The sequence below is a fragment of the Phoxinus phoxinus genome (assembly GCF_949152265.1).
Source record: "Phoxinus phoxinus genome assembly, chromosome: 25".
In the NCBI taxonomy this organism is placed as follows: Eukaryota; Metazoa; Chordata; class Actinopteri; order Cypriniformes; family Leuciscidae; genus Phoxinus; species Phoxinus phoxinus.
This window is the reverse complement of record NC_136900.1, coordinates 8,483,579-8,496,181: the sequence shown is the minus strand read 5'-3', so window position 1 is coordinate 8,496,181 and position 12,603 is coordinate 8,483,579. Positions and strand designations below refer to the sequence as shown.

The 12,603-nt window shown below is 38.5% G+C and overlaps 1 protein-coding gene across 1 annotated transcript; it reads left to right on the top strand.

The window, feature by feature from the left end:
- Positions 1-405: 405 nt before the first annotated feature.
- On the top strand, positions 406-11,965 carry gtf2h1 (general transcription factor IIH, polypeptide 1). Its single transcript, XM_079603072.1, has 15 exons — positions 406-601; positions 1,259-1,414; positions 3,084-3,276; positions 3,359-3,524; positions 4,782-4,875; positions 5,788-5,937; positions 6,059-6,138; positions 6,222-6,355; positions 6,452-6,539; positions 7,185-7,273; positions 7,372-7,489; positions 7,578-7,668; positions 7,855-7,970; positions 9,787-9,879; positions 10,848-11,965. The coding sequence occupies exons 2-15, from the start codon at positions 1,261-1,263 to the stop codon at positions 10,932-10,934; spliced, it is 1,653 nt and encodes a 550-aa protein (XP_079459198.1). The 5' UTR covers positions 406-601; positions 1,259-1,260; the 3' UTR covers positions 10,935-11,965.
- Positions 11,966-12,603: the final 638 nt, after the last annotated feature.

Genomic DNA, 12,603 nt, shown 5'->3' with positions numbered 1-12,603 from the left:
TACAGTCTATGATTATAATATATTATATTACCTTTATATGATATTTATATTACCTTTATATTATATTATATTATATTACCGTTATATTATATATTACCATTATATTATATTGTTTTATATTACCTTTATATTATATTACATTATATTATATTACCTTTATATTACATTATATTATATTACCGTTATATTATATTGTATTATATTACTTTTATATTATATTATATTATATTATATTATTTTATATTATATTATATTATATTATATTATATTATATTATATTATATTATTAAAATGGAATCCGTTGACAATATATATATATATATATATATATATATATATATATATATATATATATATATATATATATATATATATATATATAGAACTTTAATTTTGAAATACGTTCCCTTTGGCAGCCATTATGAGGAAGCGCGTCACTGTTTCTGGCTTCACTCTGTAAGGCGGATCTGAGGGCTGCTGTCACTCACGGCGTCCGTAACGACTGTAAATAAAACACAAATACTGACATCAACACTGATTTCACGTCGCTTACCACAAGATCAATATTGAGGCTTCAGCCTCAGCTGCTTTGGAGCGCCAGGTGAGGGTTTATTAAATTGAAATAAAACAGTTAATTAAAGTCACCGGCTGTGAGCGTGAGTTCAGCTTTCAGTTGCAGATTTCAGATTCTTCACCTTTATGTGTTTAAAATGTGTTTTGTTGTGTTTAAAATGTCTCTGGCATTAAAAAAACAGTAGTTTAGATTCTCTATTTCTACATTTACTGAGAATGCGACTTAATTAATTGACTTTAACAAAGGGTTTTGTGAAGAATAAGTGAAATGTGCTAGTGCTGTTAGCTCCATCTGATATGAATCTGATTTAATATCGGATTAATCTGAATCTGTCATATCTGAACTGATTCGATGTCTATTCTGAGTCAGATCTGTTTCTGTTGTCATATCTGACTTAATTTCTGATATAGATATTTAATATCTGTTTTGAATCTGATTATTGGCTGTTTTGTCTCTGATGTAATATCTTATTTCTGCATGTTTTTATGTTTATTGAGAGCTGCTAAATGCACACTCTTCTTCACAACCCTTAATGGGTTTTGAGTCCATTATTTCCTTCACAAACCACAAACTATGTGATGAGCCATCTTTAATAGGGAGGTTCAATTTATGTTCACATAATAAATCTTTAATCTGAATGTCCTGCATTAATAATGAGGTTGGGACGTCCCTTTGTTTGTGTAGTCATGGCGTCTCTGTCCGAGGAGGTGTTGTTGGTGGTGAAGAGGGTCCGTCAGAGAAAGCAGGACGGGACTCTGTACCTGATGGCCGAGCGGATCGCCTGGGGTCCAGAAGGGAAGGACCGTTTTTCGGTCAGCCACCTTTATGCCGACATCCGCTGTGAGTTACACCCACATTTCAGCCTCATTTGGGTTTGTTTGGTGTGGGGTCACCAAACTCGGTCCTGGAGGGCCGCTGTCCTGCAGAGTTCAGCTCCAACACATCAGCTTGAAAGTTTCTAGTATGCCTAGTGAGACCTTGATTAGCTGGTTCAGGTGTGTTTAATTGGGGTTGGAGGTAAACTCTGCAGGACCGAGTTTGGTGACCCCTGGTGTAGACGAACGGCACGGGTGCAACCTTTTGACATGTGTTAAAATACTTATAGCAATGCCTTAAAAACCCAACATTATGCATCGATTAATAGAAATCCATTTTAGATTTTTCTTTGCAGTGAAATCGATTTTTAACAGTGTATAAACCTTTCAAGTTCAGTCATGAAATGTAGAAATCACAAGTCAGACTAAAAATCATGTTTAGTAGTCACTGTTAGCATGGAAATTTAATTTGTGGTAAAAGAGCTCCAATTATGTTATTTTTGCAATCTAAATTGTGTGTGTGTGTCATAATCACACCGATGAGCCAAAAACTGATGACCACCTGCACCTGCCTGATATGCTGTTGGTCATCCGTGTGCTGCTAAAAGAGCACCGTCCCGCTGAGGCGTCCTGAAGGTGTCCTGTGGTCTCAGTTCCTGCAAGTCCTGTAGGTTGCGAGATGAAGCCGGCGTGGATCGAACTGTCGGTCCAGCACATCCCACAGATGCTCAGTTGGATTGAGAGCTGGGGTATTTGGAGGCATTGAACACCTTGAACTCTTCATCATGTTCCTCAAACCATTCCTGAACAATGTGTGCAGTGTCGCAGAGTACATTATCCTGCTGAAAGAGCCACTTCCACCATTGTCATGGACTGCACCTGGTCTGCAACGATGTTTAAGTTGGTGGCACGTGTCAAATTGACGTCCACATGAATGGCCGGACCAAGGGTTTCTCAGCAGAACATTGCCCAGAGCATCACACTCCCTCCACCGGCTCGTCGTCGTCCCACAGTGATCCTGGTGCCATCACTTCCCCAGTTCAACACCACACACGTACACGGCCGGCCCACGAGATGTAAAAGAAAACTGGACTCATCGGACCAGGTGACCTTCTTCTACAGCTCCGAGGTCCAGTTCTGACGCTTGCGTGCCCATTGATCTGCAGTGACGCAGCAGACGAGTGAGTTGCAGTGTGTGTTGTGACCATAGACTGTAAAAAAAAAAGATAGACGACGCACCTACACTCTCTTCTATTGTAGAAAAGTGAAGCCGCCAATGTCCCAATATGGCGCTGACATCTTGCGCAGATTTGGGGCCTGATTCTGCGCGGTCGTGGACGTAAAGTGGAGCCGCGATATCAATGTCCCGCCCACACTCCCGCAGAAACCGTTAGTACAGTTCACTGCAGAACAACTCATGTCGGTGTGAAATAAACAGTTATGGAAATGTAGAAATTACAGTTGAAGTCCAATCTCCTTCCAGAAATGGTGCCTCAGTGACTACTTCGTTTAGAGAAGCTCAGATCTTTATTCCTGTCCATTTCTCCCGCATCTTAATATGTGGCCTCGTTAGGAGATGATCAATGATATTCTCTTCACCTGTGACTGGTCATAATGTTTTGGCTCATCAGTGTGTATATATATATATATATGTATTTGTTTGTTGACTTTTTTTTTTTTCTATACCTGTGCAGGTCAGAAGATCAGTCCTGATGGTAAGGCAAAGATCCAGCTCCAGCTGGTTCTGCACACTGGAGAAAGCACCACCTTTCATTTCGCCAATGAGAGCACAGCACTGAAGGACAGAGACGCCATCAAAGAACTGCTACAGCAGCTCCTGCCCAAGTTCAAGAAGAAAGCCAATAAAGAGCTGGAGGAGAAGAACAGGTAACGTTTTGCTTGCATCTCATTTGCCATCATTAGATTATTGTGTCATTGTATAACCTCCAGCTGATGCTTTATGTTTCAGGATGTTGCAGGAAGACCCTGTTCTGTTCCAGCTCTATAAGGACTTAGTGGTGAGTCAGGTGATCAGCGCTGAGGAGTTCTGGGCCAATCGGATGAGCCTGAATTCTGTGGAGCACTCCCTCGCCAACAACAAACAACAGGAAGTGGGCATCTCTGCTGCCTTCCTGGTGAGTTTAAACGCATCACAAGGCTAATAACTAAATGGCATCTGGAATAAGAAAAAAAATTTAGGGACTCCTGATTGGATTGGCCAATCAATTCGGCCTCTGGAATTGATTGGATTGTAGGAAGTTGGGCGTTGCTAACTATATTGATGCAGATCTGAAAGTCAGATTGTGGAGGATGTTTAGTCCCACCCTCCGCCGAGACACACGTCATGAAGAGAACAGATGTCTTTTGGAGGTTAACGTTTTACATTTACATTTACGCATTTGGCAGATGCTTTTATTTAAGTGACTTACATTGCATTTCAAGGTACAACACTTACATTCTTATCAGTTCTTGCTTTCTCTGGGAATCAAACTCATGGCCTTGGTGTTGCAAGCGCCAACACTACTGTTTGAGCTACAGGAAAGCTGATTAAAGATTTTTTTAATTTTTGTTTAAAGGGGTGGTTGATTATGATTTCACTTTTCTAACTTTAGTTAGTGTGTAATGTTGCTGTTTGATCATAAACAACATCTGCAAAGTTACAACGCTCAAAGTTCAAAGCAAAGGGAGATATTTGCTTTTAAAGAAATTGCTTTTTAAGGACTACAACAAACGGCTGGTAGAGACTACACGACATTCCACCCGGGTTAGTGACTTCACCAACCGTAGAATTTACATAAACCCCGCCCCCAGAACACGAGTTATAGATTATCATGACAGAATATGCTAATCAATGACTAGAAGATAACTACACATAAGCTTCATAAATTCATCAACTAACCATTCAGAAATGTTGCTTCTACATGTTGTCACTTCTTCTTGAGTCTCTCCATCATTGTCCGACTCCGGTTTGAACATAAAAGGCTAAAAGTTTTTGAAATTTCCAGTGCATGTGTGTGTGAGGTAAAAGGACACGAGCTGTTGAAACTCCGCCCCCTGTGCCGGGAGCAGCCGCTAATTTGCATTTAAAGGGACAGACACAAAACGGTGTTTTTTGCTCACCCTCAAAAAGTGCCAACTTTAACGTGCTATATAAAAATATCTGTGGGGTATTTTGAGCTAAAACTTCACACACACACTCTGGGGACATCAAAGATTTATTTGACATCTTGTGAAAAGGGCATTATACCGCCCCTTTTAAGATTACGAGTGCACATGAAAAAAAAAAAAAAAAAAAAGATGTGCACGGATAAATAATTTATAATAATCATTGTGATTTAACGAGCGCATTTACAGTGTAAATTCACCTCATGATCATGTCATCGTGGTTACAGGCTGACATCCGACCACAGACAGACGGATGCAACGGCCTGCGGTACAATCTGACCTCTGACATCATCGAGTCGATCTTCAGAACTTACCCTACAGGTGAGAGATCAAACTATCTCTATCGTTGCAAACAATGTGTCCGTTTCAAACCCGAGTGAGCTGCCTTGCTGTCTACTGCCTACATAGACAGCTTCCTCCTAAGTCGGCATCTGAACTGATATGGATCACTGATTTAGAACAAAAATAATTTATAAACTAATAAACAATTTATCTCAGCATGTTTTGCCACAATTAACACAGCTAACAGTGTGTTACTCTAATAAGCATAAAAATACATAATGCAATAACTTTAATTGTATGAAGCTTTCTCTTAATGCTTTGAAAAAGTTTATAAATAAATTATATAAAAAAAATACATAATGCTTTTTATTGATACCTTTTGGTATTGAATGAATTGTTTCTCTCCATGTTTTATTATTGAGCTCGTCACAATGCATTATGAATGGGAGCCTTTTTGTGCCACATATAAGAAAAAAGTCATGCCTAGGTCAAACATAATTATGAGAGAAAAGTCATAATTTCTACATAAAATGTGTCATAATTATGGCTTTTTGTCAAACTTTTAAAAGTTTAAACTTTTTATAATTCTCATAATTAAGACAAAAAGATGGAATCATGAGGGGAGAATGGCATAAGTAAATCATAATTAGATAAAAGTTCTACATAAAATGTCACAAAAAAAAAAGTTTTTTTGACGGATACATCTAATGATGTTAGAATTTGACAAAAAGATGGCCAAATCAATCATAGCAAATCATGTTTACATATAGTAGTCTTAAAGGTATAGTACCCTGTTTAAGGTCTCAAAAAAGTATTGAAAGATTTAGAATTTATAACTGTTTTGAGACTTTAGGGACAAATAAAATGCTACGAAAGTGTCAAATTGGCACTTTGGTGGTTTCTCCCTCCGCCTCTTGACCCTTTTCTGTCTCTCTTTGTCATTGATTGCAGTCAAGCAGAAATACGCTGAGAACGTTCCTCACAACATGACGGAGAAGGAGTTCTGGACACGGTTCTTTCAGTCTCATTACTTCCACAGGGACCGGATCAACACGGGCCAGCAGGACATCTTCTCCGAGTGTGCCAAGCAGGACGAGAAGGGTACTGTACCTGTGAAGTCTTTATGTAGTTTTGAGGTCTTATATACTCTGCAGGAATCTGACTTCATCTGAGCTTCTGTGTCTGTGTGAGTTGTATTCTGATGTTTATTCGCACTTTTCAGGCCAGAAATCTATGGTGAACCAAGGAGTGAAGAACCCCATGGTGGATCTGCTTTCACTCGAGGATAAGACATTAGATGAGGTGAGTGATGTTAGACTTTAATGACAGTTCCTCTCCATGTAGGATTGTTTGGTGAAACTGGTTCTCTCTGTGTTTCTCTGAAGGGTTACGGCACGGCTAAAGTTCCCACTTCATCAAACCCCTCAAACAAATCACTGAGAGAAAACAGCAACTCCGCCATAATCAAACGCTTTAACCACCACAGTGCCATGGTGCTGGCAGCCGGCCTTCGCAGAGCGTAAGCGACTCAACAGCGAGTGTGGGTGTTTGTATGTGTTTGCATGCGTTTAATATTCTCTCTCTCTCTCTCTCTGTGTGTGTGTGTGTTATATAGGGACGCTCCCAGTGATCAAGCCAGTGAGACCAGCAGCACTGATGGGAACTCCAGAGATTCAGATTTCTTTCAGCCGCCACTCAAAAAGGTGAAACGCCACTCGAGGTTGTGCATTACTATGATAATGTTGTTAGGCACGACACAAAGCAGATCCCTCTGGATGTAGCAAAATGTAGCTTTATAAATACAATTATTATATATAATAATAATAACTACATTTTAAATGTTACAATTAGTAATTTTTTTCAAAATCATGCTTAGGTACATCATAATTATGAGATAAGTCATCATTTCTACATGAGTTTTTGTCAAAGTTTAAACTTTTTATCATAATTATTACTTTCTCATAATTATATATATCTCATTATTCAGTATTTTAATCATAATTTTTATGTCATTGAGTTTTTTTTTAAAAAATCAGTCTCAATTTATGGTTTCGACCCCTAACTTTTAAGCCATAATTGAAATGTTTTGTCTTAACAATTATGACTTTTGATAATTATCCACATTTTCGAACAATCCATTAAAAATAAATAAATATATATATATATTTTTTTTTATGGATTGTTCCAAAATGTGGATAATATATATACATAATGCACATTTATTATAAAATAAGATTTTATAATAAATCTAATAAGTATCAATTGTTAAGGACTTATTAGTCTTTTATGTCTTTCTTTTTTTAAACATGAATGACACTAGATTCTCATGTTTTTTTGTGGCTCTTCAGGTGAAATTACAGGAAGCCATAGAATACGATGACCTTCAGGGTGAGACTGTGCGTAAGACCATCGCTCTGAACCTGAAGAAATCAGACAGGTAAACACCCAGCACCTTTATTCCGACACCACGTAGATGTTTGGATAATCTACACATCTGCATATTAACTATTTTTTAAATGTGTTTGTTCCTGTAAGATATTCCCATGGCCCGACTCCGCTGCAGTCGCAGCATTACTCCACCAGTCAGGACATCATCAACTCCATCAGCATTATCCAGCAGGAGATGAGGAACTATAAACCCCGGCTGACGCAGGTACACCAGTGAGAGGTCGATGTGGATCTGTGGGTAAAAGCTTGAAACTTGCATTCTAGACTGTGTTTTATTTTCTGGCATGTTTTAGGTGATGTCAAGCAGTGCAGCAAGCTCCGCCATCACAGCGCTGTCACCTGGAGGAGTCCTGATGCTGGCCGGAGGCCAACAGACCATTAACCGTCAGTGTTTAACCTCTCACTGTCTTTTCATCCCAATATAATAATAATATTAAATGTACCCGCCTCAGCTGAGACTTTAGTGCACTCTGCTATTGCGAGGAGTTTAAACCAAGCATTTTAAGTCTCATTAAGGCATCTTACTGTCCATTAACTTGATCTATTCTTTCTTTGTGTTTATTTATATAGAATTAGTGCCCACTGATGTTCAGGGCGAGCTGAAGCACTTATACACGGCCGCTGGAGAGCTGCTCCGACACTTCTGGTCCTGTTTCCCCGTCAGCACTCCTTTCCTGGAGGAGAAGGTCAAGGAGTACACCTGCAATTACTTCAAATTCTAATGTTTCCAAATAAAAACAAGGAAGTAGTATATTTTAATTAGGGCTGGAAATCGATTAAAAAAATTAACAAATTAATTGCACAATTTGCTGTAATTAATTGCAATTAATCGCATTTCCCTCAAGCTTGTAATCATCAATATTTAAACGTAGAATCACCTAATTAAATTAAACAACACAGAAAAAACGGAACAGAAAAGAGTCCTATATTAAAATAATATTAAACATCAATATATTATTCTTCATTCAGTTCTATGCAACATACTCAGATTTAACAGATTTTTTGGGGGGGACTAATTATCAAAATATAGTATAGTCCTACAAAGCTATTATTACCAGAGCACGTGATCAGAGCAGGTCATTTTACCATTGTTGCCCAGCATGGCTATACCAGCTCAGTAGGGCTCTTGCAAACAGAAGTCGACTATTGAGAAATGTCACGTTATTTGAGCGGACTTTGCTTTTCCAGTGCGTGATCGGTACATAATTGGAGCGGTTGGGCCGTGAACGACAGAGCAGAATGCACAGCGCAAACACGGAGCGGAACATGAGCAGAGAGCGCGCCCACACACATACACACACACGCGCGGAACGGAGAGCGCGGCGCACATACGGAGCGGAATGATTTCTAAAAGAGTTTATTGAGTTGAAATAGTTGCCAAGTTTCCCTTTAAAAAGAAAAGACCCGCTCCTGAAACCAAAAACCGAAAATGCTAATTTTCGCCGGTCGAAAATTTGGTGGATCCAGCTTCTATGGTATTTGAATTCAGCTTTGCTAATTGTACACAGCATTTTTGTTTTGTCAAACGAGCCATCAGGCAACTTTTTAAATGCAAACATTCCTCCTTAAACTCCATCATTGTTCTTCTCCATCATGACAGGGTGACTTGGTTCGGCACACTCACAATAGCAGCCGCAACAGGAAGTCATTAAAAAGTGCTGCGTCAATTGCATTTTTTTTTTTTTTTAAATGCGTTAAACATCTTAAATTAATCGATTAACGCGTTAATTCCCCCAACCCTGATTTTGATAAATACAAGGAATGCAAAAAGTGCTGCACGGGGTGTAACTTCAGCATCTCTGTGCTCTTTGGGTGTAGGGATGGTTCCTCTCATAAGAAAAACCAAGGCACTCGATTAATTCGACAAGTGACAAGCTTGTCAACTGTTTTTAAAGGGGAACTTTGCAACTTTAGCCATTTCTTCGCTGATTTTCACTTTTGTTGTCGCATGTTTTCTCAACGAGCTCCCCCTACAGGTGTTGGGCGTATATTTCACAACACTGTCGTAAAAAAGAAACCTCACTTGCGGCCCCCCCCTTTCTACCACTGCTCATGTGCTTTTGTTATTATCGGAGCCAGCCAACTTATTCTTGTAGAGCTATGTCTACCGAGGTGGGTAATACATACACAGCGTCATAGAACATGTGTTTATGTCGAATTGCTGTAAAGCAGTTTGTGTTTCTCGCTCGTTCTCGCTTCTCACGAGACTTCCTATTTCCAACTTACCGGGACGTTAGTCCCCATGTTGCAAGGTTGGTTTTCCGCCTGGGAACGCCGGGGGGAGCGGGGAAAGTCACCATTTTCACCAGAACAGGTTATTTAACCATCCAAATGATTTCTAAACAGGTTTATTGAGTTGAAATAGTTGGCAAGTTCCCCATTAAAATCTAAGCCATGAAAAAATAACAGCTTTTTATATTTTTCTAAAAACTAATTCATCGAGTGCCTTAGTATATTTTTATACTTTTATTGTTTTTATCTGTCCCGCCCTCCTGCATACAGGTGGTAAAGATGAAATCTAACCTGGACAGATTCCAGTTGACGAAGCTCCGCCCCTTTCAAGAGAAGATCCAACGGCAGTATTTGAGCACTAATGTAAGGCCACGCCCACTCCATTTACTGTAATGCGTTCTCTGAATACTGCTTAGAGTACACATGAATAATTAATGCTTTTCAGAATTTACCATTTCCATAATTATGTGGAAAAACTGGTTCAGGATAGAGTGTTGTTTAACCCTCTTGTGTGGCACTTCTTATATGAACACACATATATATATATATATATATATAAGAGGTCTTAAAAACTAGTCACACTTGTGGTCTATAGGAAATGAATGGGAAATTTAAAAACCCAGCTATATATTTTTAATGCATAACAACTATTTTTTATATTTTATTACATTATATAGAAATAAATGGTGCATAGTTTATAGTGAACACTGTAGGTGAGGTCCATGAAATCCCCTCAAAATATTAAATAATTCATATTTTTGCAACAAAATATAGTACATTCCTTTCATTAAGAAAAGTAACTGCCGAGGACCACGAGTTGTGACCCTTAAGTGAAGAGTACCAGAGGGTTGAAGAATTTATGATTCAAAATAAGTTACAGTAAAGCACCTACAACAAAAGTCAATGTGGCAAGATATTTCGGAGGGTTTAGTCAAGTCACTTTTATTTCTATAATGCTTTATACAATACAGGTTGTTTCAAACTCAAAGCAGCTTTTCAGGCGTAAACAGGAAAATAATGATTTATCGATGCAAACAGAGTTCAATTCTGCTGTAGAGATATGTTGCACACAGTTGTTCAACATATACTTTTTTGTTAAACTACATAATTTTATCATTCCGTGCTAAATTGTATGTTGTTTGAGGTTTAATGTGTCTATAATTTCCAGTGTGATTCCTGTATTTGGATTTTTCCATATGTAAAGTGTTTTTTATATATATTTTTGTGCATATTATGTGAAATTTGAAGAGGTTTTAAGGGGATTTATAAATATTCTGATGCACTTACAGTGGAACTGCATATTAATTTCCTGTGTTTTCTGATTGCAAAAGTTAACGGGCCACCTGGAGGAAATGCTTCAGGCTGCGTACAACAAGTTCCAAGCCTGGCAAACACGCAGAATGATGAGAAAAACCTGAGGAGACTGTGAGGAAAAGATGAAAGATAGAAAAGACTCTGGGTGAATTTAAAGAAAAGGGGGAGGAACAAAGACACACTCTCCCAGCATGGGCCGACTGGGGCCTGATGGGCGGATTTTCCAGCCAATCAGAGCTGGAGGTGCTAGTGAGCATGTCTGCCTGTGGGAGGGGCTTGAAGAGAGCAAATTCTGTCATCTTATTGGTCCACTTGGAGATGGGCTGGCCAGTCAGACTCAGAAATAACTCATTATGTACTTCTCTCTTTTACTTTGTTCGTTCCGTTCCGTTTTTTGCCTTTCCCATTTTTTTTTTTTTTTTTTTTTCCCAGTGGATAATTTCATTTCCTAGGTAAGATGTGAAATTTTAACAGAGTTGTATTTCTACAATGACCAAACTTGGCTCAATAATACCATGGAAAGATCTCAGGAACTTATAACGTTTAATACAAAGGACTCGGTTTGAGGGAAAAGCTTTTAAGTCAAGGATAAGGAGGACTCTTTACAAATCGGATATTGCAATCCAGTTCGAATCTCCCAAGACTTGAGGCTGATTGGAAATCAGTCACTCAAGACATGCCAAGGGGAGGGGTATAGCAATACTGTAATAATAATAGTAATAATAATTTCTATGTAGTGCAATTACTGATCTGTGTGCCACAAACACGTGCACATGCTCATCCGCACTGCTTCATAATGTGTCTTCTCTAGCTGCACTGAGTTGTGTATGTTATTTCAAATAAAGTCAAGATTTAAACCGTTAAACTGGTGTTTCATTAAAAGAGCTTCCTCAAAGTACTCAGTTAACCAACAGTGAGGAAGCTGTTATATTACGCTATAAACCCCCTGAAAAGGGAAACACTTTATTTTTGTGTTTTCAGAGATGGGTATTGCATGTTGCACTGTTTTTCTCTGAACAACCTCTACTTCCTTGTGGTACTCAAGTTTGAAAACCCTTTGTTAGACCAATACATCTGTAAACACAACTGCCACACACTTCTTCTAGACATGGTTTATAACGAATAATGTCTGCTCAAACCAAATTGAGCAGCTTAATGTAAAACAAAGACATTTTGAGCAACTAAAGATGAAGACTGCACCATTTCTACAGTAGGTCACTAATCAAATGTAAACCCATTTGCATCATTAACTAAGTTAACTCTTTTTGTATTGGTCTCAGACTGTATGCAGTAATCAATACTATTGTAGGTTATATTATCTTCTCATGATCCACCATGCAGTTCATCTAAGTCATTCTGTGCTTGGATTTGGTGATGGCTATCTTTATAATACAAGTCCTACATCTATTATATATCTATATGGTGCTTAAACACATTCATTACAAGGGCGTATTGAGGGTCGAGTCTTGGCTATTTTTGCTTGCTGGTGATGGAACAGGCTTTATTCTCCTGGGCGTCTCAAATATCAATCAATACCAACCAGAGATTTTAATGGACCAATGGACCCCAAACTACTGCTGGAACACCTACGCGTCTTTGAGAATCATTTGTTTGTAAAGCTGCTAAAGCAGATATGTTCAAATAATACTTGAATGTTTTTTCATGCATGACTAGAAGATTTTTAAGTTTTTCTTTGAGTAAGTAAAGTTCCCTATGTATTTGATAGTAGTAAGTGAGGTCCAAAGGCGCCAGAAATAGTTCCCCGGGCGAGTG

Coding starts and splice junctions, on each gene's coding strand:
- gtf2h1 (XM_079603072.1), top strand. CDS start 1,261: ATGGCGTCTCTGTCCGAGGAGGTGTTGTTGGTGGTGAAGAGGGTCCGT. Junction 4,876..5,787: donor CTTCAGAACTTACCCTACAG/GTGAGAGATCAA, acceptor CATTGATTGCAG/TCAAGCAGAAATACGCTGAG. Junction 6,139..6,221: donor AGGATAAGACATTAGATGAG/GTGAGTGATGTT, acceptor GTTTCTCTGAAG/GGTTACGGCACGGCTAAAGT.